The sequence below is a fragment of the Girardinichthys multiradiatus genome, chromosome 18, assembly GCF_021462225.1.
Source record: "Girardinichthys multiradiatus isolate DD_20200921_A chromosome 18, DD_fGirMul_XY1, whole genome shotgun sequence".
NCBI lineage: Eukaryota > Metazoa > Chordata > Actinopteri > Cyprinodontiformes > Goodeidae > Girardinichthys > Girardinichthys multiradiatus.
The window spans coordinates 51,568,630-51,595,724 of NC_061810.1; the positions used below are offsets into that span (position 1 = coordinate 51,568,630).

The following is a 27,095-nucleotide window of genomic DNA, read 5'->3' on the forward strand; positions in this document are numbered from 1 at the left end:
TTGGTGATAATAAAATGAAGTTTCGGGTGTTTTGAGGGAAAAATCTGAACAGATAGAGAGTATTGCTCTGCAGACACACTAATTAACAATATTCTAAAATAAAACATTGTATAATACCTCTAACTGGCTTTTAGGAAGATCTGCATATTTTCCCAGTGTGTCTGTATTTCATTCAGTTTTCTTGATGAAAATTAGAGTTTGGGGCTTTGTGTGGTTCAGTGTTAAGTTTAATTTAATAAGAGTTAAGATTGAAATAAAAACAGTTCAAATGTTTACTAGCTAAATGAAATTTCTGGGGTGCCGTTTGTAAGGTTTCACAGTCAAAAACTGAACTAGATATTTAGTTCTAAATATTAGTAGGCATACAGATGTTGCAAATGCACCTTTTTTATTAGATATGTGTATATTGTAAATTGTAAATTTGTATATTCTGTAATGCAAAAACAGAACAAAAGAGCAAAGTGTACCGGAGGCAAATTCCTTGTTTGTATGTAAGAACTTGGCAATAAAGTTGATTCTGATTCTAAATATTTAGTTCATAAATGAAATAGTTTGTAAACTAAATGTTTAACTTGCTAATTAAATATTTTGCTTGGAGCTGTGACGTTTATCAGTGTATGAATGACATGGTGAAAATATGACTGTGAGAAATTAAAGCCCGTTTTCTTGTCTAATAGCAGGCTAAAGAACTAAATACAGGTCCTCAAAAAATTAGCATATTGTGATAAAGTTCATTATTTTCCATAATGTAATGATGAAAATTTAACATTCATATATTTTAGATTCATTGCACACTAACTGAAATATTTCAGGTCTTTTATTGTCTTAATACGGATGATTTTGGCATACAGTTCATGAAAACCCAAAATTCCTATCTCACAAAATTAGCATATTTCATCCGACCAATAAAAGAAAAGTGTTTTTAATACAAAAAACGTCAACCTTCAAATAATCATGTACAGTTATGCACTCAATACTTGGTCGGGAATCCTTTTGCAGAAATGACTGCTTCAATGCGGCGTGGCATGGAGGCAATCAGCCTGTGGCACTGCTGAGGTCTTATGGAGGCCCAGGATGCTTCGATAGCGGCCTTTAGCTCATCCAGAGTGTTGGGTCTTGAGTCTCTCAACGTTCTCTTCACAATATCCCACAGATTCTCTATGGGGTTCAGGTCAGGAGAGTTGGCAGGCCAATTGAGCACAGTGATACCATGGTCAGTAAACCATTTACCAGTGGTTTTGGCACTGTGAGCAGGTGCCAGGTCGTGCTGAAAAATGAAATCTTCATCTCCATAAAGCTTTTCAGCAGATGGAAGCATGAAGTGCTCCAAAATCTCCTGATAGCTAGCTGCATTGACCCTGCCCTTGATAAAACACAGTGGACCAACACCAGCAGCTGACACGGTACCCCAGACCATCACTGACTGTGGGTACTTGACACTGGACTTCTGGCATTTTGGCATTTCCTTCTCCCCAGTCTTCATCCAGACTCTGGCACCTTGATTTCCGAATGACATGCAGAATTTGCTTTTATCTGAAAAAAGTACTTTGGACCACTGAGCAACAGTCCAGTGCTGCTTCTCTGTAGCCCAGGTCTGGGGAATGCGGCACCTGTAGCCCATTTCCTGCACACGCCTGTGCACGGTGGCTCTGGATGTTTCTACTCCAGACTCAGTCCACTGCTTCCGCAGGTCCCCCAAGGTCTGGAATCAGCCCTTCTCCACAATCCTCCTCAGGGTCCGGTCACCTCTTCTCGTTGTGCAGCGTTTTCTGCCACACTTTTTCCTTCCCACAGACTTCCCACTGAGGTGCCTTGATACAGCACTCTGGGAACAGCCTATTCGTTCAGAAATGTCTTTCTGTGTCTTACCCTCTTGCTTGAGGGTGTCAATAGTGGCCTTCTGGACAGCAGTCAGGTCGGCAGTCTTACCCATGATTGGGGTTTTGAGTGATGAACCAGGCTGGGAGTTTTAAAGGCCTCAGGAATCTTTTGCAGGTGTTTAGAGTTAACTCGTTGATTCAGATGATTAGGTTCATAGCTCGTTTAGAGACCCTTTTAATGATATGCTAATTTTGTGAGATAGGAATTTTGGGTTTTCATGAGCTGTATGCCAAAATCATCCGTATTAAAACAATAAAAGACTTGAAATATTTCAGTTAGTGTGCAATGAATCTAAAATATATGAATGTTAAATTTTAATCATTACATTATGGAAAATAATGAACTTTATCACAATATGCTAATATTTTGAGAAGGACCTGTATTGCTGACTGTTTTAATCAACCTTTTGGTTGCGTGTTTCCGCCCTCAGAATGAATCTCTCTAGTGCCCTCTGCTGGCCATATACAATCATCACACTCAAGCGGAGGACATCATGCAGAATACTTCATTCAAGCATTTATTGGTTGTAAAACCTTATTTAGCTACATAGCGTACCTTCCAGGCATCTCATCATTCTGAACATCTGAACCAGAACAGCTTCAGCCTAGTTGTCTGTCTTGGTCCTGCAGTAGGGGGCGCTGTTCCAGCGAGTCCTGTACAACTCGTTAAACTACTTGGCTGCTCGTCGTGTCTCCAGGCGGTCAAACTTCCTCCTAACCAGGTAAACCTGGTAAGAACTGCCCGGACACCTTAAAATGACTCACCCAAAAAACTGAGATAAATGAGACAACAGAGCATGTTGATTGTTTTCTGTCACAAACAGAAAAGTTTCACACTGTGGTGTGAACCGGAATCATGATTTAGGATGCTGTTTTCATGCAGACCTTCAGCACATCCACATTCAGCACTGTAGTCTGACCCGCTGTAGTCAGCAGCAGTTTTTGTGGTTTCTACTGCATTAAAAAAGCAACTGATGTAAAGGAAGTCTTACTAATTGCAGCACCACAAATGCTGCTGTTTCTGTGCAGCTCAACCTCAGATCAGATTCTGCAGATTTTGAGACCAACCTGTGTATGTTCACATTTGAACTTGATGCATTTCAGTGAAGCAGAAACAACTATCGTTTTCTGAGGTTCAGCTCTGTTGGATGGAACATAGTTGACCCAGAAGAACCAAGAACGACCTTCAATTCCCAAGGTAGGTGATCCAGTCAGTCAACAGATCATGTCTTCCTGACTTGTTTGTGGTGAATGTCTCACCTAAATCCTCTTCTGCTAATTAAGATTCAGTGTTGCACATGTCAAAGTAAACCTGATGATAGGCTTTGGTCCATCAGTCTGTTGCAGGGAATCTAAATGCTTTTGCTTATGGGATCAATCTAACTGTGTAACAACCGTACTGACGAATGATAACTTTTCCACCCTCTGGGATGTCTTTTTAACACAAAACACTCTTCAAACAGCAAGGCAGACAAAATCAAAGAGTCAAGGAATTACAGATATTTATACACTGTATTGATGTCAGGTCTTAGTATCGTGTATGTCAGATACTGCATAGAGAGCTTATTGTTGTTCGCCAGATAGAAGATATCTGCCCTTAGGTCAACTCGACATTTTGTTCAGAATGCAGACGCTAGGTGAGATAAGAGGAATATTCTGGTGCCTTGTGAAGTAAATAAAACTATTAATCTGAAAGCATCTCTGCTGCTTTTTCTGCCACAGCTTATCCCCTCTAAAGGTGGTAATCTGGTGCCCATATTAACAAACTAAAAAACAGCTTAATAAATTACGCTTTGTTTCCAAAACTACAGTACATCATAAAATCATCTAAACTGCTGCTGTGGCTCACAAAATAAACCCTGACCCTGATCTGATTGGTTAACCTGCACAGCAACTCCAATCGCCTTTTCTACAGTAGTGTTAGCCCTGCTGAGTTAGTTTGATTTGTAAGTCAGAGAGATTAAATAAATTCATGAGGTGCTGCAGCACATGACCATGAAGTAAAACATTTACAAAAAACAATCAATTCTACCTTTATTGGTTAAGAGAAAGATAATTTATTTGATACATCCATCTCAGGACTGCACGGTGGTGCAGTTGGTAGCACTGTTGCCTTGCAGCAAGAAGGTCATGGGTTCAATTCCCAGCCGGGGGTCTTTCTGCATGGAGTTTGCTTGTTCTCCCCGTGCATGCGTGGGTTCTCACCAGGTACTCTGGCTTCCTCCCACAGTCCAAAGACATACCTGTTAGGTTAATTGGTCTCTTTAAATTACCCTTATGTGTATGAATGAGTGTGTGTGTGGTTGTTTGTGTGTTGACCTGTGATGGACTGGTGACCTGTCCAGGGTGAACCCAGCCTCTCACCCATAGACTGCTGGAGATAGGCACCAGCTCCCCCGTGACCTACTATGGAATAAGTGGTAGAAAATGACTGACTGACATCCATATCCAGCTTTATTTTATTAAACATTAATTTTGGCACTTTTTAATTTCTTGAATTGTGTTACTTTTGGCTTTCCATACCTGTCAGTCTGTTGGTCCAAAACATTCGCTTTTTGGGCTACTGCTTTGTTTTACATGCCTAGATTTGAACTCTAAACACCATGGACTGAACCATCTTTTAGCTTTTACTTTTTTGAAAACTGTAGTTAAAAGACATATACTGCCTGGCATGTATGTAATATTTTATGATAAATCTTATACATTTTGGAAATGTATCTAATTTTATCATGACAAGGGTCTGGGGAAAATGTCTTTTCAGTTTTTTATGTTGTGATAATACCTTATCAGGTACTCCACCACTACAAATGGGTGAAGAAAACATGAAGTAACATGGAAGAAATTGCAGGTCAGAACCATTCACAAATAATAAATACAGCAAGGGGGCCCCAGCGGACATACCACCTACAGGGAGAACCATAAGGGACTGTTGCTAAGAGGATTGAGTGGCGGGCGAAGGTGGAGACCCCGACAACCCGATCTCTGGATATGAGAGATATCAGCTAGAAATATCCGGGCTCACCTCCACTCACAGAGGGCTCAGGAAACCCAGCTCCTTGAGAGAGGTTGGACTCTTTTGTACTCTAGAGTGACCCGCAGGGAGAGGTGGCAGGCTGGGGTGTGTTTGCTTGTTGCCCTCTAGCTTAGTCGTTTCTTGTTGGAGTTTACTCCGGCGGATGAGAGGGTCGCATCCCTGCGTCTTTGGGTCGGGGAGAGGTCTCTGACTGTTGTCTGACCTGTTCCAAGCAGTGGTGCGGAGGACCCGGACTTTTTTGCATCCCTGTCAGGGGTTCTGGACAGTGCCCCCTTCGGGGACTCTGTCATTCTGCTGGGGGCCTTCAACACCCATGTGGGAAACAACAGTGAAACCCGTAGGGACGTGATTGGGAGGAATGGCCTTCTCGATCTGTGTTCTTTTGTTATTGGACTTCTGTGCTAGTCACAGATTTTCAGTTTTTCAGTTATCTTTGCCACAATGTTAGGTTAGATGTGGACCTGCAATAAGTAATTATGGCTTCACCTGTGTTTACTGTTGACACAGAATCAACTAAATGTAGCTGTAGAGGTAGACTATTCCACAGCCTTGGTGCCGTGGACTGGAAGGCTGGGTTCCCCTTGGTCTTCAGTCTGGTGGAACATCTAGAACATGCTGAGCCTCAGAACAAAGACAGCGAGCAGCAGTATATTTTGTAAGCAGATCAGATAAGATGTTTTGTGGGTTTGTAGCTAGACCAAGGCGCAGACAGGAGCAGGGGATGAAACTGAGGGAAGGAGACTAATTAACATTAATGGGGTTGAACTAAAGCCTGGTTCACACAGCAGGATTTTCAAATTGTCAGCTGATTTTTAAAACCTGAGAGACCCCAAACGTTACAGTAAAAAAATCGTAGGTACAACAGGTTCAGTCCTATAGTGTGTGGTGTCCAGCCACATGGCATGTACAACACGCCACACCTGAACAGATTTCACTCATAAACATTCAGATTTCAGACGGGAAATCTCCCAAACCCTCTCGAGATCAAATGTGAGTTCAGAGTGATTTCCCTGCTTGTTTCTGACTGGCTCTACGTCACATTCAACAGGCTGCATGCTGGTTTGACCTCGGACACCCCAGACAGTAGGAAATTGGAGTCAGACAATCCAACATGTCGAAAATTCCCGATATGAGGTCGGAGCGGTCCCGACGTCCTTCCGAGCAGACTAGATCACTCTTAACGCACCACACACGGCAGGAATATCTCATTGGATTACCTTAAGAACCATCACGATAATCGGGGCAAAGACTGGCATAAAAATCCTGCGTGTGAACCAGGCATAAGCCACAAGGAAACTAATCAACCAAGTGGAAAAGACTAACAGAGCAATACATCCACATGTACAAAGAACAGAACACAAAAATAAACTAAGAAACTAAACACAGAGGAATAAACTAATACATCAAAACCCTAATGGCAAAATTAACAACTGTATATGGCAACACCTATTAGAACATAATAAATAAAGAAAAAGAAAACCGGACCTCTGTGGGTCCTTACATCAGGTTGTGGATTGCAGGTAATGAACCGATTCTATCGGACAGAGACACTAATTGAATCATGTAGATGTTCCAGGAAACATAACCAAGTTACCATGGAGCCAAATACGACTCTTCTTGTTCTCTGAATCTTATTTTTAAAAAACAATCTGCGCAGTCTTTGCAGGAGTTGTTGGATAAGAGTTGAAGTAGAAGAGGTGAAGAACCAGGTGAGAAATCTAACTGCCTTGCTTTTTAACTCTGGATTAGAACTGTGAACAGACGTTTTAAATGTTACAGTTTATCTGGAGTTCAGTTTTTTCTCCACCTGCATTCAGCTTGACTCTTTTTTAAATTCTCCAAGGTGACTTTTTCTTTCCAGAGAAAACCTCTGTCTTTATCGGGCCAATGTCATTAATGCAAGTGATCAAATTTTAACTAAAATTATTTACAAAGTCATCAATGGAAGAAGCAGGCAGATCAAGTGATAGCACGTTGAAATTTACTTCATGTGAGCTCAGCAGTTCACAGGAACACTGTCTGCTCAGAAACGTATTGTTAGGTTTAAACACCAAACACTTTCACAATTCTGCACAAAGAAAGACACAGAGAAGTTAGTTCATTTTAACCTGCAGGTGAGAGTGTCTCAGAGGCTGCTCAGTTACAAGCCTCCACACCACACTCTGAAGACAGCCTCTGCTCCCTCTGCATTTTATTGATAAGAGATAAGAGAAAAAACGCCCTGGTTACAAAATGCTCCAACCACTAAAGGGAGGGATGCACACTCATAAGATTGGATACAGCTGCACCGACAGAATGTTCTAGAACATCCTGTCTCTATCTTGCAGCTCTTGTACATATAAGATATAATCACTCTGAACAGCAAGCTTCACTTCTATTAAAGTTAAAACATATATAATCATTAATTGACCCTAACATTTTCCTCCTCTTTATAAATGTTTTAAACACTTGATACATCAATCATTAACCTTTTCTTCTCAGATTTTCAGTTAAGACATCATGGTGTGTTTTATCTGTACATGTCATTAAAAAAGTAGCAGGAGGTCTTTAAGTTTACTGTATACAACTAATTGTCGTCAGGGTCAGGATACAGATCAGGGAAATGCAGAGAAGTCTCTTCTTCTTCCTGGTCATCATCATCATCATCACTGGCTCCTTCTGTCTCCTCAGGTCTCAGGAGAGCATACATCTCTGACATTTCTGTTTTGACTGGCTGAATAGCAGAGGTTATTATGCGAGTGCACAAAGCTCTTATACACGGAATACAGCAACATCCACACAATGTGAGAATAGCTGCAAAGACTGCTATTGACATAAGGATAGACAACACTAATTGTTTATATTTACCAAACATTTCTCCAAACCCATCCCACATTGTGGTGTCAACTCCAGAATGATCTTTCATTTTGCTGTTAAGTGACCTAAGGCCCTCCAGGGCCTTGGTGAGGCTCCCATCAGCTGCGGTGTTATTTGGAATAAATGTACAACATTGATGCCCAAATATTGAACATACTCCACCTTTTTCAGCTAAGAGCATATCGACAGCAATTCTATTTTGGAAAGCCATTAAAGAGGTAGCTGACAATTGTTCATGGATGGCTGAGAATCCTTCTTCAGTTTTATTTCCTAGTCGTTGCACATTGTAATGGATGTAATTTATTCTGTCAACATTTTTATTTATTGTGCACCACCAGCATATGGTGGATTCAAAACCTGCTGCTACTTGATCTGCTAACTTATATTCATCAGGAACTCCTCTTGGTATTCCTATGCTATCTATATAAGTAGGGTCGTCTTTACTCCATCCTGATCTTTTTTCTCTATTTTTCCAGGTATGTGGAAATATGCTGGCTACTGTACCCAACAACTCTGCTACTGAGAGTGGAATAACAGACACGGGAAATATTAATGACACTGATGCACACAATCCAGTTGTGTTGTATGGCAACCTGTCATACAGTTTATCGTCTCCACACCACCACCAGATGTCGCTGCGTGCTTTAGGTTTAAAGCTGACACCTACTGTTATGGTGGAGGTACATTGATCTTTATTGAGTCTGCTTATGTTTGATCCCACACCTGTTCGGTTTATACAGGAAAAATTTCCTGGAGCAACCTTATTTGAAAACATCGGTTTTTGTTTTTCGGCGGTAGTCAAAGGATAAATCTTATCCCACATAGTACAGTTTGTTGAGAGTCTTGTGCTGTTCATTACTTCTACTAAGCATTTTTCTGTCAACGTTGAGGGGACCACCTGTAACAGTGGTCTGGCTCCCATACATACTACACAATCTGTTTTTACTGCCTGGGCAGCCTGTTCTGCCATTAAGAGCCAGTTGTTATCTATTTTAGATATTCCTGTAGTTATTTTAAACCAGTCGTCTGTGGTCAGGTTCTCAGGATCAATTCTAACTCCTTTCTCTACTGTTTTTTGAGAGAGAGTCGTTGTATTCTTATGTTCACAAATAAACAGTAGGAAACTGGGATCCGCCCCTGATGAATAGGCCCTTAGTAGGAAAAGCCAACAATCTCCCTGTAAGTTGCTCCCAGGGGGTTTTAGGGAGGTTTTTGTAAGATTCACAGTTAGATATATAGCTGTACTTGTTGCGTTAAGTTTGAATAGTTTTTTCTGGTGCTTTGCATATGCAGTAGTGCCCCACGTTGGGGTCCATTCATTATTTGCATCAGCTACTATTGTGGCCCATTGTGTTTGTTTTTGATCATTAGTCAAGTACCATTTGTAGTTTTTATAATCTTGGCCTTTTTCTGTTTTACGGCTAAGACTGGTAAGTGGAATGACAAGATTCGTGGTGGTGTTTGACTGCACACACACCATTAATCCGAATTGGTAAGCTCTTTTTGTTCCACACCTGTTATTGTCGTCAGATTCGTCAAGGTCAGATGACCGGGATCTTTTATGCAGTGTTCTATGATTTCTTTCCCATATTAGCAGGGCACCTACAATTATGATCGAGATGACGCCCCCTATTATCAATATCTTTTTGTGTGTTGGCGTGAACATCTTTCTGTAGATTGGCGCCCTTCCTAAAAACCTGTAACAGAGCTGTGGACAATCTTCACCGGTTTGAGACAGCTGCAAACTATGATTGCAGCTCCCTTTGTAGCCGGACTTTCTCTGAAGGTCAGATGAAGAGCTACAATGCTACAACAGATACCACAATGCTATGACCACAACACAAATTATGATGGTTAGAATAAACACTGCTATTAAGAAACTTATTTTAGTCCCCTTTTTGGTCTGAAGTTCCCTTGTGCATTGTGTTTAGCACAGATCAAACATGTTCTACAAAAATTTTTTGAATAAGAGTTAAATCCATATGTTGTGTATATTTTGTTCACTAATCCTACCATTCCTCCTCTCGAGACATGAGAAACTCCATGACTCGATATTGCTGCCCATTTGTATAGGTTTTTTGGTAGGATAGGTTTATTTTCTGGTCAGGTGTATATCCCTTCTTTAAGTTGAGCTCCCTTTTTTAGCCATTTTTGTATTTCATTTTGGGGTGATTGTTGTTGCATTTCCAGTAACGTTTCATCTTTTAGTTCCATTGTTACTAGGAGAAGACTACTTGGTTGTTGTTCTGCAGCTGCTTTAGCAGTTTTATCAGCAAAGGCGTTGCCTTTAGTCACAGTGTCTGTTCCTGTGGTGTGTGCTGCACATTTGCATATTGCAAGCTTTTTTGGCAGTTGGACTGCTTGCAATAGCTCTGTTAATAGTGCTGCATGTGTTACAGGTTTTCCAGTGGAGGTAATCATACCCCTATTTTTCCAATGTTGTGCAAAAGTATGCGTTGTTGCATATGCATACTGGCTATCAGTGTATATTGTTGCACTTTTTCCTGTCATTAATTTGCATGCTTCAGTTAAGGCTACTAACTCAGCAGCTTGCGCTGAGTAGTGTGAAGGGAGTGCTTCTGCTTTTAGTACTTTATTAAGAGTCACTACAGCATATCCGGTTTTTGTTTTACCTTTCTCATCCTTTTTGGAAGACCCGTCTACAAATAATATTTCTCCTTCTGTCAAAGGAGTATCTTTTAAGTCTTTTCTGCTTTTTGCTATTTCCTCAGATAATGTTTCACAATCATGAGTTTCTCCATCCTCCTCTGTGGGGATTAATGTTGCTGGGTTTAGTGCTGTACACCGTTCTATTTTGAGATGTGGTTGTGACAGCAGGATAGACATACAGGAAAGATGTCTTGCAGGTGACAGAAAACTCATTTTAGTTTGCAAAAGCAGTGCTGAAACTGCATGAGGTACTTTCAAAGTGAGTGGATGGAATAGTACAACATCTGCGCTAGACGTGACTGCTAGGGAAGCAGCCACCACTGCTCTAACGCAATGTGGAAGGGCACACGCCACTGCATCCATTTTGGTTGAATAGTAGGCTACTGGTTTATATTTACTTCCATGTAGCTGTGTCAACACGGAGGTCATGAAATTTCCTTTGCAGTCTACCATTTGTACAAAGTCTTTGTTGTAATCTGGTAATGCTAACACACAACTTCCCACCATAGTTTGTTTCAATTTACAGAGTGCATCTTCTGCTTCAGAACTCCATTTTAGGTAGTCAGACATTTTAAGTTCCTCTTTGTACATCAGGCTTTGCAAGGGTGCTGTTAGCTCTGCATAATTTGGCACCCAACTTCTACAGTAATTAGTGAGTCCTAAAAAAGACATCATTTGTTTCTTTGTCAATGGTTTTGGTGCTTGCAGAATTGCAGTTTTCCTTTCTTCCATTATTGTTTTTCCCCCTGAACTGAGCTGATGGCCCAGATATTTCACACTTTCCTTACAAAACTGTAATTTGTTTTTGCTGACTTTGTGGCCTTCTTTAGCCAAATGTTTCAGGAGTGCTATGGAGTCTTTTTTGCATTTTTCTTCGGTTTCAGATGCAACTAGTATGTCATCCACATACGTGAGCAATTGGCTCTGTTGTGGTGGGTCAAAAGTGGCCAAGCTGGATGTAAGAACTTGGGAGTAGATGGTGGGGCTTTCACAATATCCTTGTGGTAATCTGGTATAAGTGTATCTTTTCCCTTTAAAGGTGAAAGCAAACCAGTATTGACTGTCTTTGTGTAGTGGTACAGAAAAGAATGCATTGCTTATGTCCACCACAGTGAAGTATTTTGCTTTTGGGTTCAAAGAGTTTAATAACGTGTGTGGATCTGCTACACACGGAGATCTTTGTATTACTGCATTATTTACCGCTTGTAAATCTTGAACCATCCTCCATCCCACAGATGGGGGTGCCTTTTTTACAGGGAATATTGGTGTGTTACAGGGTGATTCAGCACACTCAATTAATACTCCAGCCTTCTTTAAATCTTCAATAACAGGTTCTATTCCCACCATTGCATCTGGTTTTAGAGGATATTGTTTAACTCTGGGTCTGTACTCTGTTTTTGGTCTTATCACAACAGGAAGTGCTCCTTTTACCAGGCCAACATCAGTAGGTCCTTGTGACCATAGTCTCTCAGGAACTTGTTTAAGTAGTTCCTCTTCTTCTTTTGTGAAAAAGATGTGTCATTTTTGTTTTGGGTCTAGGTGCACTCCAGCCTGGACAGTTACTGTCCAGAACAATGCCTTTTTGGTCATTTCAGTGGACTGGCTATACCATGTGTTCATGCCGGTTACCACCCAATCCCTTGCTCTTTCACCTCTGTCCACTAGTTTTGCTAAGTTTTTCCATTCTTCCTTTTTGTCTTTGCATAAGGATATGTGTGGCCCAGAAAGTTGTCTGAACAGTGGTTTGACAGTTTCTGGCAATATTACTGCAGCTGCTGCATTTGCTTCTACATCTGAGTACACATATGAGACTGTTATCTTTGTTGGGGTCATCCTGTTCAGTTCACTCATGTACTTGGTGTCTGGCTTTGCAGTATACCACATTGTCACATGTAATTCATCTGGTGACATAACATCTTGTGGGCTCCGCATTGATTGTTTGCCTTCATCCACTAACGATGCCCCTGTTGCAGTTGGCGGTTTGTTAGGGATGTCTAAAGTGTAGTAATAATTTGGTGTTCCCGTCCCTTGTACTACATAGACTTCCTCAGGTTTGCCTCTGACCACTCTCAAACCCTCTGGGGTTGGTGTTAGGCTTAGGCAGAGGGCTATTAAGCCATCTCTTCCTAATAGGTTCACTGGACATTCTGGTAACATCAAAACTGATAACTGACATGTTTTTCCTTCTGGATCTCTGATCCATAAGGGTTCTGTTTCATTTACTTGTTCGATTTTACCTTGTGCGGCCTGAACTGTGGTACATTTCCCACTGGGTCTCACATATGGTAATTGTTCTCTAATTGTTGTCCTGCAAGCTCCACTATCACAAAGAAACGTGATAGGTGTGCCTTGTACCAGCAGGGTTATTTCAGGTCTTATTTTTTCAACATAGAATAGGTCATCTAAATTTAGTATTTCCTCATCTTCTGAGGTGGTTTTCTCTTGTATTAAATTTTGATCCAATTCTGTCCCGTTTGTCTCACGATCTAGTCATGCATTTTTAGTTTGTGGGGGAGGACCTCCCCTACAATCCCTGGCTAGATGTCCTTCTTTACCGCAGGACCAACATGCTCTAAGATTTTGTGCTCCAAAGTGTCCTCTACCTCTTCCTCTACCTCGGCCTCTGCCTCTTCCCCTGCCCTGTGACTGTTGATAGTACACAGTGTTGTCCTCCTCTTGGTAAAACACTGCGTCTCTGACTGTGTCCTTTTTACCCTTTTTACTTTTTATAACTTTTTCAGCATGCAGCGCATGATTTATGTAGTCTGCAAGCGAGCCCCCACTCATTCCTATGTAGTGCCGGTTCACCCAGCCATGTATGTCGGGTGTTGAGCCTGAGTGGAGTGCATTTTTTAGTTGCTGCTGATAAGCACCATTTTCATCCTCGCTTGGTTCCAGTCCACTGTGAACTTTAAAAACTTTTCGCCATTCTTACTCTATATTCATCAAAAGGTTCATCTGGTTTTTGTTTACATCTTCCTATTTCAGTGTAATTTGCTCTCTTTTTATATTTTCCTTTTACTCTATCCAGGAGAGGATCTAACTGGGTTGTTAACTCTCCGCTACCAGCTGCAAGAGGTGCTCCTAATGCAGTTGATGGATTATAACCTCCCTTCACGTGATACCAGTCAGGGCCTAGTTTGCACATCCATGCTTGTTGGACTTCCATTCCATTCAGATGGTAGGCTTTCCTAAGATCCTCCATCTGCCTCACACTCTCATCCACATCCTCTCTAGGGTGTGGGATTCCTTCTACAGCCTTTTTAACATCATCTTGGGTCCAAGTTCGATAAACTCTAATTATGTCTGATTGGCCTTCTGCGCCTGCTCGTGGGTTAGGGAGTTCAATGAGGGGAAAAGTTTGCACATCCCCTCCTTCATCTAGGGTCATGGGACTAACCCTAGGTAATGGAGATAATAAATGTCCCAATGTTGCAGACCATTTACCCACTGCACCAGTGCTTCGAGTAGCAATTGGTGTTCGTGGTGTATATCCAGGTGGTGATGGTGGTGGTGGAGCAGTGGGTGCATCTATATCATTTCTCCCCACTGCCCCTCCCTGTTGCTGCAGTAACTGCTGTTGCAACGCTAAGTAGGGACCAGAATATTCATTATCTTCCCTTCTGTGAAACATTATGTTCTCATGTCCTGCTTCTTTCCATTTTGCTTCCTCTTTTTCTCTCTTTTGCTCTTCTTCACTTGCTTTTTTTTTCTCTTTATTTTGTCGCTTCCTTTCCTCTCTTTCCTGTTTTGCCAGTCTTTCTCCTTCCTCACGTTGTTTTGCTATTTTAACCCAGACTTGAGTCTGTGCATAACCTTCCTTTCTCATTTGTTTTTCATTATTTTTGCATTTAATTTTTATTTTATTCTGTAATTCTGTTAGGGCACTTGTAGACAGCTTTCCATTATAATTATAGGTTTTTATCCAATAACATAGGGGTTCTACTGCATCTTGATTTTCTTTTTCTACCGCTTTCCAATCTTTGCATGTAAGGTTATCAAGTAACTTTTGTTTCTCTTTACTTTGCCCCTTTCCCATTTTGAACTAAATTTAGATCCAGTATGTTTTTTAATACCTGGTGTATTCTAAATACTGGATTTATGTATTTGAAAACAGGATGGTGATCAAGAAGTCAGTTGTGGTAAAATCCACTTCAACCCTGTTCAGGTGGGATTTTCTTGCCTACAAGCATCCACAAAGGCTCACCATTTACTATCTGTTTTCAGTTTATATGAAAAGTAAGGACCTAATGGTCATTACGATTCCATTCACTCTTACGTTTTTCAGTCACACTTTTTTACGCGTTTTACTCTTACTGTAATTACTTTCACAAAAACATAACAGAGGACTCCGCCGTCCTGTGTAGAGTTTAATTAGTCTATTTCAACTAAGGGAGTCTACCCTCCTGCGGAATTTAACTGTCTATTTTAGTTCACCTGATAGTGTCTAGAATTGTCAGGGTTTCTCTATACTGTACTATTTTAGGTCATTTGCATTTCATCACTCATTCCTTTTAAATGAAAGACCTACTCACTGGTTCTCTGTGTCCTCGGGAGTACCGTCAGCCGTCAGACCCCAGCCTGTCAGGGAGGGACCAGTCCCGGAAAGGGTATTAGTACTGTGGCCACAGATTTGTCTGGAATCTCACTCACCCACTGGGATCATCAAGCATCTTGGCATCCGGCTCGAAGGACCATTTATGTTAGGTTTAAACACCAAACACTTTCACAATTCTGCACAAAGAAAGACACAGAGAAGTTAGTTCATTTTAACCTGCAGGTGAGAGTGTCTCAGAGGCTGCTCAGTTACAAGCCTCCACACCACACTCTGAAGACAGCCTCTGCTCCCTCTGCATTTTATTGATAAGAGATAAGAGAAAAAACGCCCTGGTTACAAAATGCTCCAACCACTAAAGGGAGGGATGCACACTCATAAGATTGGATACAGCTGCACCGACAGAATGTTCTAGAACATCCTGTCTCTATCTTGCAGCTCTTGTACATATAAGATATAATCACTCTGAACAGCAAGCTTCACTTCTATTAAAGTTAAAACATATATAATCATTAATTAACCCTAACACGTATAAAATATGCAAGTATGATGAATGATCCAGCTTCCTCTCTGTGTCTGACAACATTTAAACGGGGGTGACTGACCACCCATTTGGCATTTATGCTCAATCACTGTAATGATCTAAAAAAGGGGGGCAAATACTTTTCTTGAAGGGCCAGGTTGGTTTGGTTTAATTTTTTCTCCTTCATAAATGAATTCATCACTTGAAAACTGTTTTTTGTATCTACTCTGCTAAACCATGGCTGATATTAAAAATTGCTTTATGAGTGAAAACATTTAAGTGTTACATAAAAGGAAAAACAGAAGAAATCTGCAAATGGAAAAAACTTTTTCCCATCACTGCATAAAAGGAGTTTTTGAAGCAGAACTAAATCCAGACTGATGTTGAAGAAAAACTGAAACAATCTACTGAAGAGATATTTGGCAGCATCTGGTTCCCAGGGATGGTTTCAGGGACACTTAAACATCCCAGCACCAGAATGACTGACAAATGTTTTGTTCATTTTAGATTCAAATTCAGAGTTTGTATTAAAGGAAGGTTTCTGGATATGGTTCTATTACTGGTGGTTTTGTGTTTGACTTGCAAATGCTGCTGAGAGCATCTGCTCCATGAAGCCAGAGCCTGAAGGACAGTTGGAGAAGGCTTGAGGCTGCCAGGCAGGTGAGTGCTGCAGGTAGGTTTCCCTTCATGGTCAGCTGAGGGTGTTGGACTCAGTTGTTCCATTTCTGTTGTATTTAGACATAATCAGGAGTGCTTCAGCTCCTGTTGAAGCTTCTCAGGGTCTACCTGCAGATGCTTGTTCTGAGGATGGAAACTGTGACGTGTAAATGAAATGAAACCATCAGTGTAACTCTGCTGGACAGCTAAACATATCCATTCAGCATTTAGTGTGTGAGTTGTCATGTTTGGCTTCCTGCTCTGGGTAGCAGCTTCCTCTGTGGTTTCTAACTGATTAAAAGACAGCTGATGTGGAAGTTATCTTAAAAAAAGTGATAAAAACCACAAATGCTGCCGGGTGTTCCTGCAGCTTAGCTTCAAATCAGCTTCTGCAGAATGGAGCAGCTGTTAGAACCTGACCTGCAGCAGAGTTGTTGTTCATGCTCACATCTGAGCTTCACTTTAAGTTTGGAGCAGTGAAAGGACCTGATGATCTTTTGTTTCTGTTCAGCTCTGTTGGATAAAACGTGGCTGACCCAGAGGAATCAGTGATGACCTCCAACAAGTCCACCAACCAGACGCTCTGTGATCCTGTCAGCACATCATCTCTCCCCGCCTTTATATTCCTCTACAGTCTGGTGTTTCTGGTGAGTCTCTCACTTCTACAGGGTTGCCGATTCTCGAGCATTTTGCCTGAGTCTCACTCTTTCACTCTATCTTGACAAATTTCACTCCAATCAAGAAAATCTTTTGCACCAGACAGGAACATCATTTTCCACAGAACTGTCCTATTGGTCATTGTAGCCACAATCAGACATTTGTGACACTCTCTTCTGATGGACAGTTCTTCATACTAATGGGATGGTTTTATCTGTTGGCGGGTGAGAGATGAACATGCACTAAATACACCATGGTGCTGTGTCCTGGGTGCATCCTGCAGCAGCATTGGCAAAAGCATAATGTATTGCCCTGGCTGTCAGGAAGTCTTGTCATTGAGCAACGAGGGGAAGAAGAGACAGAGAAAAACCCTGAGCAGTGGTTCATGGGGGTTATAATAGCATTTTTCATAAAAAAAAAAAACTATATCCAGCTGATCTACACAGATTTAGCATTTTGAGTTAATGGTTCATCTGCACAAGTTGAAATCCTTGCAGGAAAGGGCCCAAGGTGCTGTGTAGAGTTCTATATCATTAATAGTGCATGTTGTGGGTTTTGGTCACCTTGAACCTGCTGATGTGAGCTTGCTCCAGGAAAACTCTGTTGACATGCACTTAGTTAAACTAAGGGGGATTTTATTTCAACCAGGCCCATGTGAAAAATGACATATCTGTGCACCAATCCTGCACACACACCATTTCTGATGTTAGGTTTAGTTACCTCTGAGCATACAGCTGCAACTATAAGCACAGTGAGGCATTTATATGTTTTTGGTAACTTTCAGCATTTGGCTTTGGTTTAGAAAAGTGCTTCATTCCTAACCTGAGGCTTCAAGATCAGTGGGAATACAAAACTTCTTCAAGTTCTTCCTCAACTATGCTGATGATGTTTCGTCCTCCACAGCAAGGCTGAAACTGATGGTAGACCTCCTGATTTCTTCAGGGTAGAAGCTGTTCCTCAGTGTTGATGTTTTAAACTTCAGACATGGGTGTGAAAAGACTCCAGTATGATTACAGGTGATGAGGCTGTTTCTACACTGTATTCTCCATGCATTGATGTTCTGCAGTGATAAGCTGCTCCTCAGTCCAGACCAGTCTTTACAGAAGCTGTGGTCTTTGGTGATGCTGCATCTGAACTAAACAGTGATGAGGTTGCTGAAGGTGCTGCAGATGATGTTGCTGTAGAAATTTCCATGATTGTCTAAAAACCCCAGTCTCTGTAGAATAATGAGATGCTGTTGAGCTTTTCTGGACCAGCTGGGTGATGTTGAGTTACGAGGTGAGAGTCTTACATGAACAGAAAGACACTTTAAACAGTTCCTGGTCCTCTGGTGGTTAAGTTGCTACATTGGCTCAAAATCATCTCCTTGGTCTTGTCCACATTGAGAAAGTGGTTTGTTTTCACACCATATCTCCCATTTCTGGATGTTCTGACCATCAGGGATCAGTCACTGCGGTTATGTCTGCAGGTTTCAGGGGGAAACAGCAGCAGAACAATCAGTAGTGAAGAACATGAAGAACGGACCATAGCTGAAGACGCTCTGTTGGTTGAGAGAAATACAGATATTCATCTCAGTAAAGGCATCTGCCTTCAAAGTCGACCATGATGCATCTACTATGCATCTTTTACTGCTGGATTCAAGATGACGTTTAGAGAACATTAAGTTGCAGCAAAACAGGCCCATCAGCATAAAAATAAATCTTCTGATATATGGTAGTGATTTCTTTTAACAATAGTTTGACAGAAACTTAAATAATGAAGAATAAAATGTCTTAATGGGAGGACCTTTGAAAGGACTTTGCTTGAGACCAGTGAACTGTCGTCCATATGGGTTTGATCCAGGTTCGGTCAGAGTGGAGGACACACTGCTGATGGACGAGTCCAGTGGCTATTAGTTCCTGAGGCAGGTCCATCAGTCTGACAGGGAACACAGAGTCTCATCTCCTGATGTTTCCTCTGCAGGTGGGTTCGATCCTCAACAGCTTCACCTTGTGGTTCCAGTTCTGCAGAGCTCAAAAAAACATCTCTAAGAGCTGGATGATCTACCTGAAAAACCTGATAGCGACTGACTTCCTGCTCTGCCTCACACTGCCCCTCCGCATCGCTGACTACGCAGACAAGTCTGTCACTGTTCACCTGTTCTACTGCACCTTTGGAGCCCCCATCTTCTATCTCAACATGTACACCAGTATCCTCCTTATGGGCTACATCGCCGCCAGCAGGTAAAACAACTTTCATGACAATTTTAAGACCCAACCAGTAGAGATCTGTATCAGACGAGGTTTAAACTACAATTAAAGAATATCAGATACAGTTGGTGCAGTTCAAGATGTGGGAACCACAGTTCAGTTACAAACCAGGTTTTTACTTCAGTCTCCTGGACTGGAATGTTGACTTCAACCAAGGTGCTGGATTTCAAGCTCCAGATGCTGCTTCCTCAACTGGAGGAGTGAAAGTAGTTCAAACTTGTATTCATGAGTGGAGGTTGGATGAGATGGAGGCAGATTTGAGCAGCATATGCAGTGATGTTGTTCCTGCTGCTGTGAAGGTCAGATGAAGGGTGCAGATGGTAATTGTGGGTAATGACTGAATGTATGAGATGACTGTTGTGACTATGAATCTGAATATATTATTTAATATTAATATTTTATCAAATAATATTTGGGTCTGTTAAGGGTTGTCCTGTGAATACCAGCCCAGTAAGGCGATGGTTTTAGGACTAAATAGAAAGGTGTGAGACGAGCTCTGACTGTTGGAGAGTGCAGTCTTATCACTGAGCTAAAACAATTAACACAGAACTCAGATATATCTCTCTCCCCAGCCTTCACGGGAGGGAACTTTTATTTCTCACAGCGCACAAAAACATCTTCATCAAAATTCCAGAAGTCTCCCTCCCTTCAGTCATCACATCACAAAGACTTGCTGTCTTGGTCACAGATGCGCCAGCAAGACGTGCATCAACAATTTGTCCTCTTTTGAACTCTGGTATGTCACCCATAATGTTGTGTGCATTTCAATATTTTGAACAAAACTGTGCTCTTACCCTGCTAATTGAACCTTCACACTCTGCTCTTACTGGTGCAATGTACAATCAATGAAGACTGGATACCAGGCTGGTCCAATTTAGACATGAAACCTCCCACACTAAAATGACAGGTGTTTCAGTTTCATTGTCCAACCCCTGTAGATCCCTTCACATACTAATGACTCTTCTCAAACAGTTATAACATGTTTTCATAAGGTTAAAATGATTAACATAGCTTCAGGGTGAACTCAGGACAAAATAACAAACCAAGGCCTATTCTTCATGAATACACCTTACCTTACCAAAGGAACCTCAAAAAGAAATATAAAATGCTTACCTACCTAACATAACCAGGTGAAAATTGTTAAACCCTTACTTAAACATGAAAACACATAATATTGACCTTCAGAAAGAATATGCTTTTTAACAGAAATTGCTTATATGACTTTGTTATGGATAAATGACATCACCTCAATGTCCATCTTATCAGAGTCTCGTTGGACACAGGCAGTTCCACTGAATTTCCGGCCATCATGGCTCCAAGTTCCCAAGCACATATACAGTTAGCAAGGTTAATCCTGTCTTCACTGCTAAGGCTCCCCAGTCACCAAATATTTCCTCCAGACTCTTCCACGACCAGCTGTCCCTGCCCGCATTCTCCATTTCTTCTTTTAATTTGCAGAGTCTAACCATTATGGCATTGAAGGTACCTCTTGGGGCTGTGTTCATGGGAAAAGAGAGAGAGGGAGGGTTTGGGGGTGAGAGCGAGGAACGAGAGGGGAAGGAGAAATAGGAGGAAAGAGAGAGATGGTAAAAACAATAATAACACTTTTTAATCTAATCACACAAAGCTTTATGCTTCCACATGACATTATTGAAGAGCATAAACTCTCCCTTCCTAACGTTGAGATAGAAAAGTCCAGTTTTTCAGCCCTCCATTGGTTGTCATGTTTCGGTGAAGTTAATTGGCTCAGAGATCTGAGCAACAGACTTCAGTTTTCCCTGAGGAGTGTTGGGATTATGAATCTGAGAATATTATTTAATATTTAATATTAATAATTTAATATTTTATCAAATAATATTTGGGTCTGTTAAGGGTTGTCCTGTGAATACCAGCCCAGTAAGGCGATGGTATTAGAACAAAATAGAAAGGTGTGAGTCGAGCTCTGACATTATTGAACAGCATAAACTCTGCACATATATGGAATGAATTCACACAATTTCTTAAAATACAAGAATTTATGAACAAAAATAAGTCCACTCAAAGTCAAACATATTTCAATCAACAAACTCTTTACTTTGCTAAAACAATCCCAGCTAGGGTCCTTACTGCATAGAGTTTACATGTTTTCTCTGTGCAGATCTAAATTCGTTCTAGGTACTCTAACTTCCTCCCACAGCCTAAATACAGGCGTGTTAGGTACATTGGTCTCTATGAGGGTTAGTTTAAATGCTAAATTGTCTTTAGGCTTTACCTTTGACCAGAGAATGGAAAAAAGGAAAATTTCCTGCCAGACACCTGAGGTTTAGTGGTTCCCTACTGATGCTGACAATCTGGTGGGAAAAATGTACCACCTGACAGAAGAAACCATCAGCCTCAGTTTTGGTTCTTCTTACCAGCTAGTCAAGAACCTCTGGAGAAGAAACCTGCTGACCTTTTTGTCATGGAGGGTTTTTTTTGGACTCTGGTGTGTGCAGGGTCTGTTCGCTACCTGTGCAGGTGAGAAGGATAAAAAAGAAAACAGTCTCTTTGGCTGGTTTAAGTTAAAACCCATTTTTCAATTTGCCTTCAGACCTCCTCTGACCCCTCCAATAATCCCTTCCTTTAATAACAGAGAATCCGTAGATGTTCAGAATGACTGTCTTCATTCTGAACATTTGACATGAACAGGTGCATGACATCTTACAGGTAAAGTGGATCATCAGCAGCAACAGCTCAACTCTTCTTTATGCAGTTTACCAAGTGACCAGCTGGGATTACAAGCTACACAGTCAATGAGCGCCCCCAAGTGGTCAAACAAATGTTCTTACACTCCCAGTGCTTAAAGGAATCATTGAGGAGCTTAATACTTTTGCTTTGGGATAAGATACAACAGCTGCTGTGCGTTAATGGTCCAGTGTGACCTTCACTAGAATAAGACCAGGTTTACTTCTATAAATGGTTACAATAATTTGTACTAAATATCTCTGAGTATTTTCACATTCTTCAGGTACATGAAGATCTTTCATCCTTTGAGGACTTCCTTCTTGATGACTGCACGAGCTGCACGCAGCATCTCAGTGACCACGTGGGTTTTCTTCCTGGTTCCACTACCTGTATACATCATCTTGATGCTGGGCACCAAAAGAACTTCTCCTCCTGCCAGAACATGTGATGTTCTCCTCAGTGAACCAGCCCAACAGCTCTACATATTTATTCATGCTGCTGCTTTCGTCGTCTTCCTGTCAGTGCTCTTCTCGCTGGTCTTCTTCTACTACAGCATATCCCGCAGGGTGTTGCAGATTCAGCAGAGGCGTCTGGGCTCCTTCAACTCCAAGAAGCTTGTGACGTCTCGCAGGAATGTGTTGGTGTTGGTCAGTGTCTTCTGCATTTGCTTCGTTCCTTATCACGTGGTTCGACTTCTGTACGTCATACTTCGAGGACAATGTTCAGTGGTGTTGTACTACCTGAAGGAGGTGACCATCTTAATATCAGTTTTCAATATCTGTCTGGATCCTCTTATTTATGTTTTTCTTTGTAAGGACTTCAGGGCTCAGCTGAACCTGCAGCAGATGTTCTCCACTACAAAAGACTCAAGTCTCTCAGTCTCAGAGGCTGAGGACAGATCAGACAACCAACCGACCCAGCAGTGATGACGTGGTTTCTGCTCGCTCTGTTGAATTTCATCATTAATTAAAAGGCCGTGTTCAAAGAAAAAGCAGTGGAGTTCAGACGGCTTATTTAAGGCTGAGAGCAGATAATGTTGTCCATGCAGGTCGTAGCGCTTCCTTACTGAGAATCCAAATGGGTCGTTCCAGAACGGGGTTAGAAAACAGCAAACTTTCATTAAAAGCTGACTGAAGAGGGAGAAACATATAAAGATTCAGCTCCAGGGTCACCAGAGAAGGACTACAACAATTGTCTGCAGCCCTGGTCCTCAGAGCCCAGGTGTCTCTGGTCCAGGACAACTGATTCAAATGACTGCATTAAATACTTGTAGAACGCCCTCTCGAACAAGGATGAGACTTTACTGATGGTTTTATGAGATTTTATTCCTTTTAAATCTTGTTCCATTCTGTGAATCACTGAGCTGCAACACATATAAATATATGTAACTAAGTTTGCATCATTCCAGTCTTCAGTTTATGCAAACATATCAACAGACAAATACTCTTGAATTTTAAATGCTTAAATCAATGGACCTTTGGCCTCTCCGGAGGGCTGCCAGTATAAAATAATGTTCACCGTGGCTCCGTGTGAAACTTATGCCGTACTTGTGGAAAACATGCCACCTTCTGTACAACTGCGTTAGACAGGAAGTAAGTTCAAAATAAAAGCATGCAGCTCAAAAACAGGAAGTCAACGACCTCATTCAGAAACTTCAAACAAAAATGGAACACTTTCTAATTTGCTGTCCCAAAATAAGCTTATGGTTATTTCCACTACTCATATACCATCAAGTGCTACAGAAGCATGTTAATCACCCATTCATTTAAGTCAGGTGTGCTGCAAAAGAGAAACACTTAAAGCATGCAGGAAAGTGGTCCCTGAGGACCAGGTTTGGGGCCTCTCTGGTCTACAGTTATCTATGAATTTTGCATTCTCCATTCACTGGCATAAAGACAAACAGAAAAACATTTCATGGACTGATGAAAGCAGGATTGTTGACATGAATATTTTTGTAATTTATGGTTCTGTTTTCCCATTGGTTTATTGTACGTCACGTGACATGTCTAAATGAATGCACCTGTGTGAAATAAATGTGTGTGTGCTCCTTAAACAATGGGAGAAATACCACGGAGCCGAGTTGAGCATTATGCATGTCGTGTTTAATGTTGCGTCAAAAAGTGACTCTGGGTCCACGGTAATTAATCTGTATACTGAACGGACGTCACTGCAGAAATCCACGAGTGGGTCGGTAACCGAGTACATCAACAGAGCTGAGGCCGCAATCACCGCTTTAAGAAGCGCAGGTGAGGATTTGAGTGATGGACTTTTGATAGCTATGGTTCTGGAGGGGCTTCCAGAGGTATTTAAACCATTTACTATTTATATCACTCAAAGCGAAGATGGAGATAAATTGACTTTTGCAGAGTTCAAGACCAAACTCAGAAGCTATGAAGACATAGAAAATATGCGCGCCAGTGTATCTAAAGACAATGTGATGAAAGCTAAGGCACACTCAGGGAAAAAATGCGCACCTAGAGTTGCAAATGATCTTGGAGTCTGAAGTTCTGAAATCGTGTGCTTTAAGTTTGGGATGAAAGGCCACACAAGCAGAATCTGCCATCAGAAACTGTTGCAGTCACTGTAAAAATAACAGCAACAGAACCTGCAGAGGGACAACGCACGCAAATTAGCCAAAGAGGAGAGTACCGGCAAGAAAGAGGTCTGATGGTGGATGCCGGAGCAACGTCACAGCTTTATCACCGACATCAGGAAGTTCTGGAGGTTTGATGAAAGTTTCCAGGCCGAGACACACTGCATGGGATTGGCGGATGGAACAAGGTGCCTTGGGGTTGCTAAGCAACGAGGGGAAGCAGAGGTCAACGTCTTAAAACGGTGCTGAGGTACATCCCATCATATCTGCACGACATCTTAGTGAATGCTGCCACATCCAGCGAAGCAACTGTAATCTTCAAAGAGGGAAAGTGTCATTTTCTGTATAGATCTGACCCACATACAAAGAACACTCAGAAGAGAAAGTTTTATGGATTTTATTGTCAGCAAAGTAATCTGGGATGTGGGCTGGAAACACCAACTGTACAGGAAGGAAGAAGAATGAACTGGTGAACAAACGAATGATATGAAGAAACTGATCACTTAGATCTGAGAAATGGCTTACTAGATTGTTGTGGCTTGAACCACCAGGGCTAGAGAGATTCAGAGTCTTAACTTGCGAAGGAAGATCGTTCAGTTGTCCTCTTAGTTGAGATCTTGGTGCCAGCCGAATGGAGCTTAGGTGCCGATGTTTAAGATGGAGGATGGAACAGAGTATGCTGATGCCTGAGTCCTGGAAACGGGAAGCCGCCAGCTTGGTCCGTGTCCAAAAGATACAGATGGTAGTGAGAGAAATCCACAAGAAGGTAGATCCTTAACTTAGTAGTTGAAAATCCAGATGCTCAGAGAAACTCTGGAACGAAGTCGTAACTCAGCAAGGTAAACAAAGTCTCAGGTAAAAACCTGCATGGGAACAAAATACAAAGTTACTTTAGTTCAAGAATGAAGCAAAAAATTAGTAGTGGCTGATTTGTTACCACTAAGGCAAACACTCTGGCATCGAAGTGCTGGCAGCTTTCTGCTTAAATACTCCTCCAAGCAATCAGCAGATAGAAAACACCTGTCATCCAGCGCACCTGAGAAGTCCAGCACCAACTGGAATACTGAATGATTATGAAGACAAGTACACCAAACAAACACACACACACACACACACACACACCCTGTCTGAACTGTCTGTTGAACTGTGCATATAAATAAAGAGATAAGGTGTCAAAACGTTGTAGTCTGCACTGCAAAGTGAGCTACCCTTGCTGCAAGTAACTATGACTCTATCGTTCTTGTCTCTGAGTTGACTAATTAATACCTAACAAGTTGTAAATGATGGAAAAGTTATTCAGGAGTACTGTCCAACTAATGACACGGTTGCAGATGTACTAAGCAAGCCGGCAACACAGATTAAGTTAAGGAAGTATGAAATGTTCATGTTTGGTGTATCAAAAATGTATTTGTAGTTGATACATTAAGAGTCTGAGGGAGTCACTCAAATGTGAGCAAGTGGGGGTGTTGACATTATGAATGTTTTTGTATTTTAGTGCTCTCATTTATTGTTCTGTTTTCCCATTGGTTTATTGTACGTCATGTGACATGTCTAATTTAATGCACCTTTGTGAAATAAAAGGTGTGTATGTTCCTTAAACAATGGGTGTGGCTGCCATGAATGGCAGTTATGCATTTTGGTCCTTTTCATAGTTTTAAAATAAATAAGTTAAAGTAAAATGATTCAGGTTTATTAATATCTGAGTGTAATATTGTTGTAAAATGCATATTTAAGGGTTGCATGAATGCTTCAGGGTGGAACCAATGTTTAAGTTTTTGCTCTCTATACGATGTACGATCAATATTCCTAAAAAAGGCCAAATGTACGATAATTTGACCATTCCGTGAATGTGTGGTTGTAATCAGTTGTCATCAGCCTACCGCCAAAGTCTGTCGGGAGTTTTTTTGTGAACCTTGAAGGCATCTGTGTCCGGATTCAGAAACAAATGCTGGAAATTCCAGCCAATCGTGCTTTTCTAAATGTGACCTGCGAGTGACGTATTGCGCTGGCCTCAGAACAACGGCCATGATTGGCCGAATAGTCCACTGCGCCCGCCCATGATTGAGGAAAAGAAAAGAAGAAGAAGCAGAGCCCGGTACTGTGGGGCTGCAGCTGTTGATGGCCCTGTCCCAATTCCCACACTACACCCTACGCCCCTCTATGAAGTGTGTACTTTGTACAAGTGCATGTAGGGGTTGAAGTGCGCAGGTTATACGTGTGGAAAATTGGAGAATTGGGACAATTGAGGTGACGTCATCGACTTGCACCTCTGCAACGTAACAGCAACATCAAAAAGGGCGGGAACCAGCGCTGTTTTCACAGTCTTGCTGCTAAAAAAACTATTTAAAACTGCAACAAGTAATTGTTTTGAGGAGAAGAAATGCAGGAAGTGACGTAGGTTTATACACCAGACTCTCACACCAGTGTTTGTTTGAAAGGTAACTTCTGTGTTATGATCTACTGGCCCAGAATCACTCTGAACCCACTGGTTTCTTACAATGTTGAGCCTGAAAAACCAGTAAAAAAATATATTTGTCGGCTTGCTGTCTAAAGTTTACGTAGTTCTTATTATTCTGATTTGATGGCTGGTTACGTTGACGGTTGTGATTGGTTTCTGCTCAGAACGTCATCTGCAGCAGTGAATTGTGGGTAATATACTTCGGCATAGTCCGCTTCGATGCGGGCTTCGCCGAAGGGCGGATGTGGGGCACAAAGGGG

The 27,095-nt window shown here is 41.5% G+C and overlaps 1 protein-coding gene and 1 long non-coding RNA gene across 4 annotated transcripts; one reads left to right on the forward strand and one right to left on the reverse strand.

The window, feature by feature from the left end:
* The first annotated feature begins 2,370 nt into the window (after positions 1 to 2,370).
* LOC124883465 (P2Y purinoceptor 14-like) lies at positions 2,371 to 23,863 on the forward strand. 3 transcript variants are annotated; one of them, XM_047390563.1, is made up of 5 exons: positions 2,371 to 2,611; positions 2,985 to 3,078; positions 16,687 to 16,822; positions 18,795 to 19,054; positions 22,068 to 23,863. In XM_047390563.1, exons 3-5 carry the CDS (start codon positions 16,727 to 16,729, stop codon positions 22,708 to 22,710), a joined length of 999 nt encoding a protein of 332 aa, XP_047246519.1. In that variant the 5' UTR covers positions 2,371 to 2,611; positions 2,985 to 3,078; positions 16,687 to 16,726; the 3' UTR covers positions 22,711 to 23,863. The 3 variants fall into 3 exon arrangements, with proteins under 3 accessions (XP_047246519.1, XP_047246521.1, XP_047246520.1); XM_047390565.1 differs by having other exon boundaries at positions 2,371 to 2,602; XM_047390564.1 differs by lacking the exon at positions 2,371 to 2,611 and having other exon boundaries at positions 2,618 to 3,078.
* LOC124883466 lies at positions 23,089 to 26,467 on the reverse strand. Its single transcript, XR_007042213.1, has 2 exons — positions 24,903 to 26,467; positions 23,089 to 24,818 (listed from the first exon to the last, which is right to left on the reverse strand). It is a non-coding gene; the product is annotated as an uncharacterized LOC124883466 (long non-coding RNA).
* Between the last annotated feature and the right edge of the window lie 628 nt (positions 26,468 to 27,095).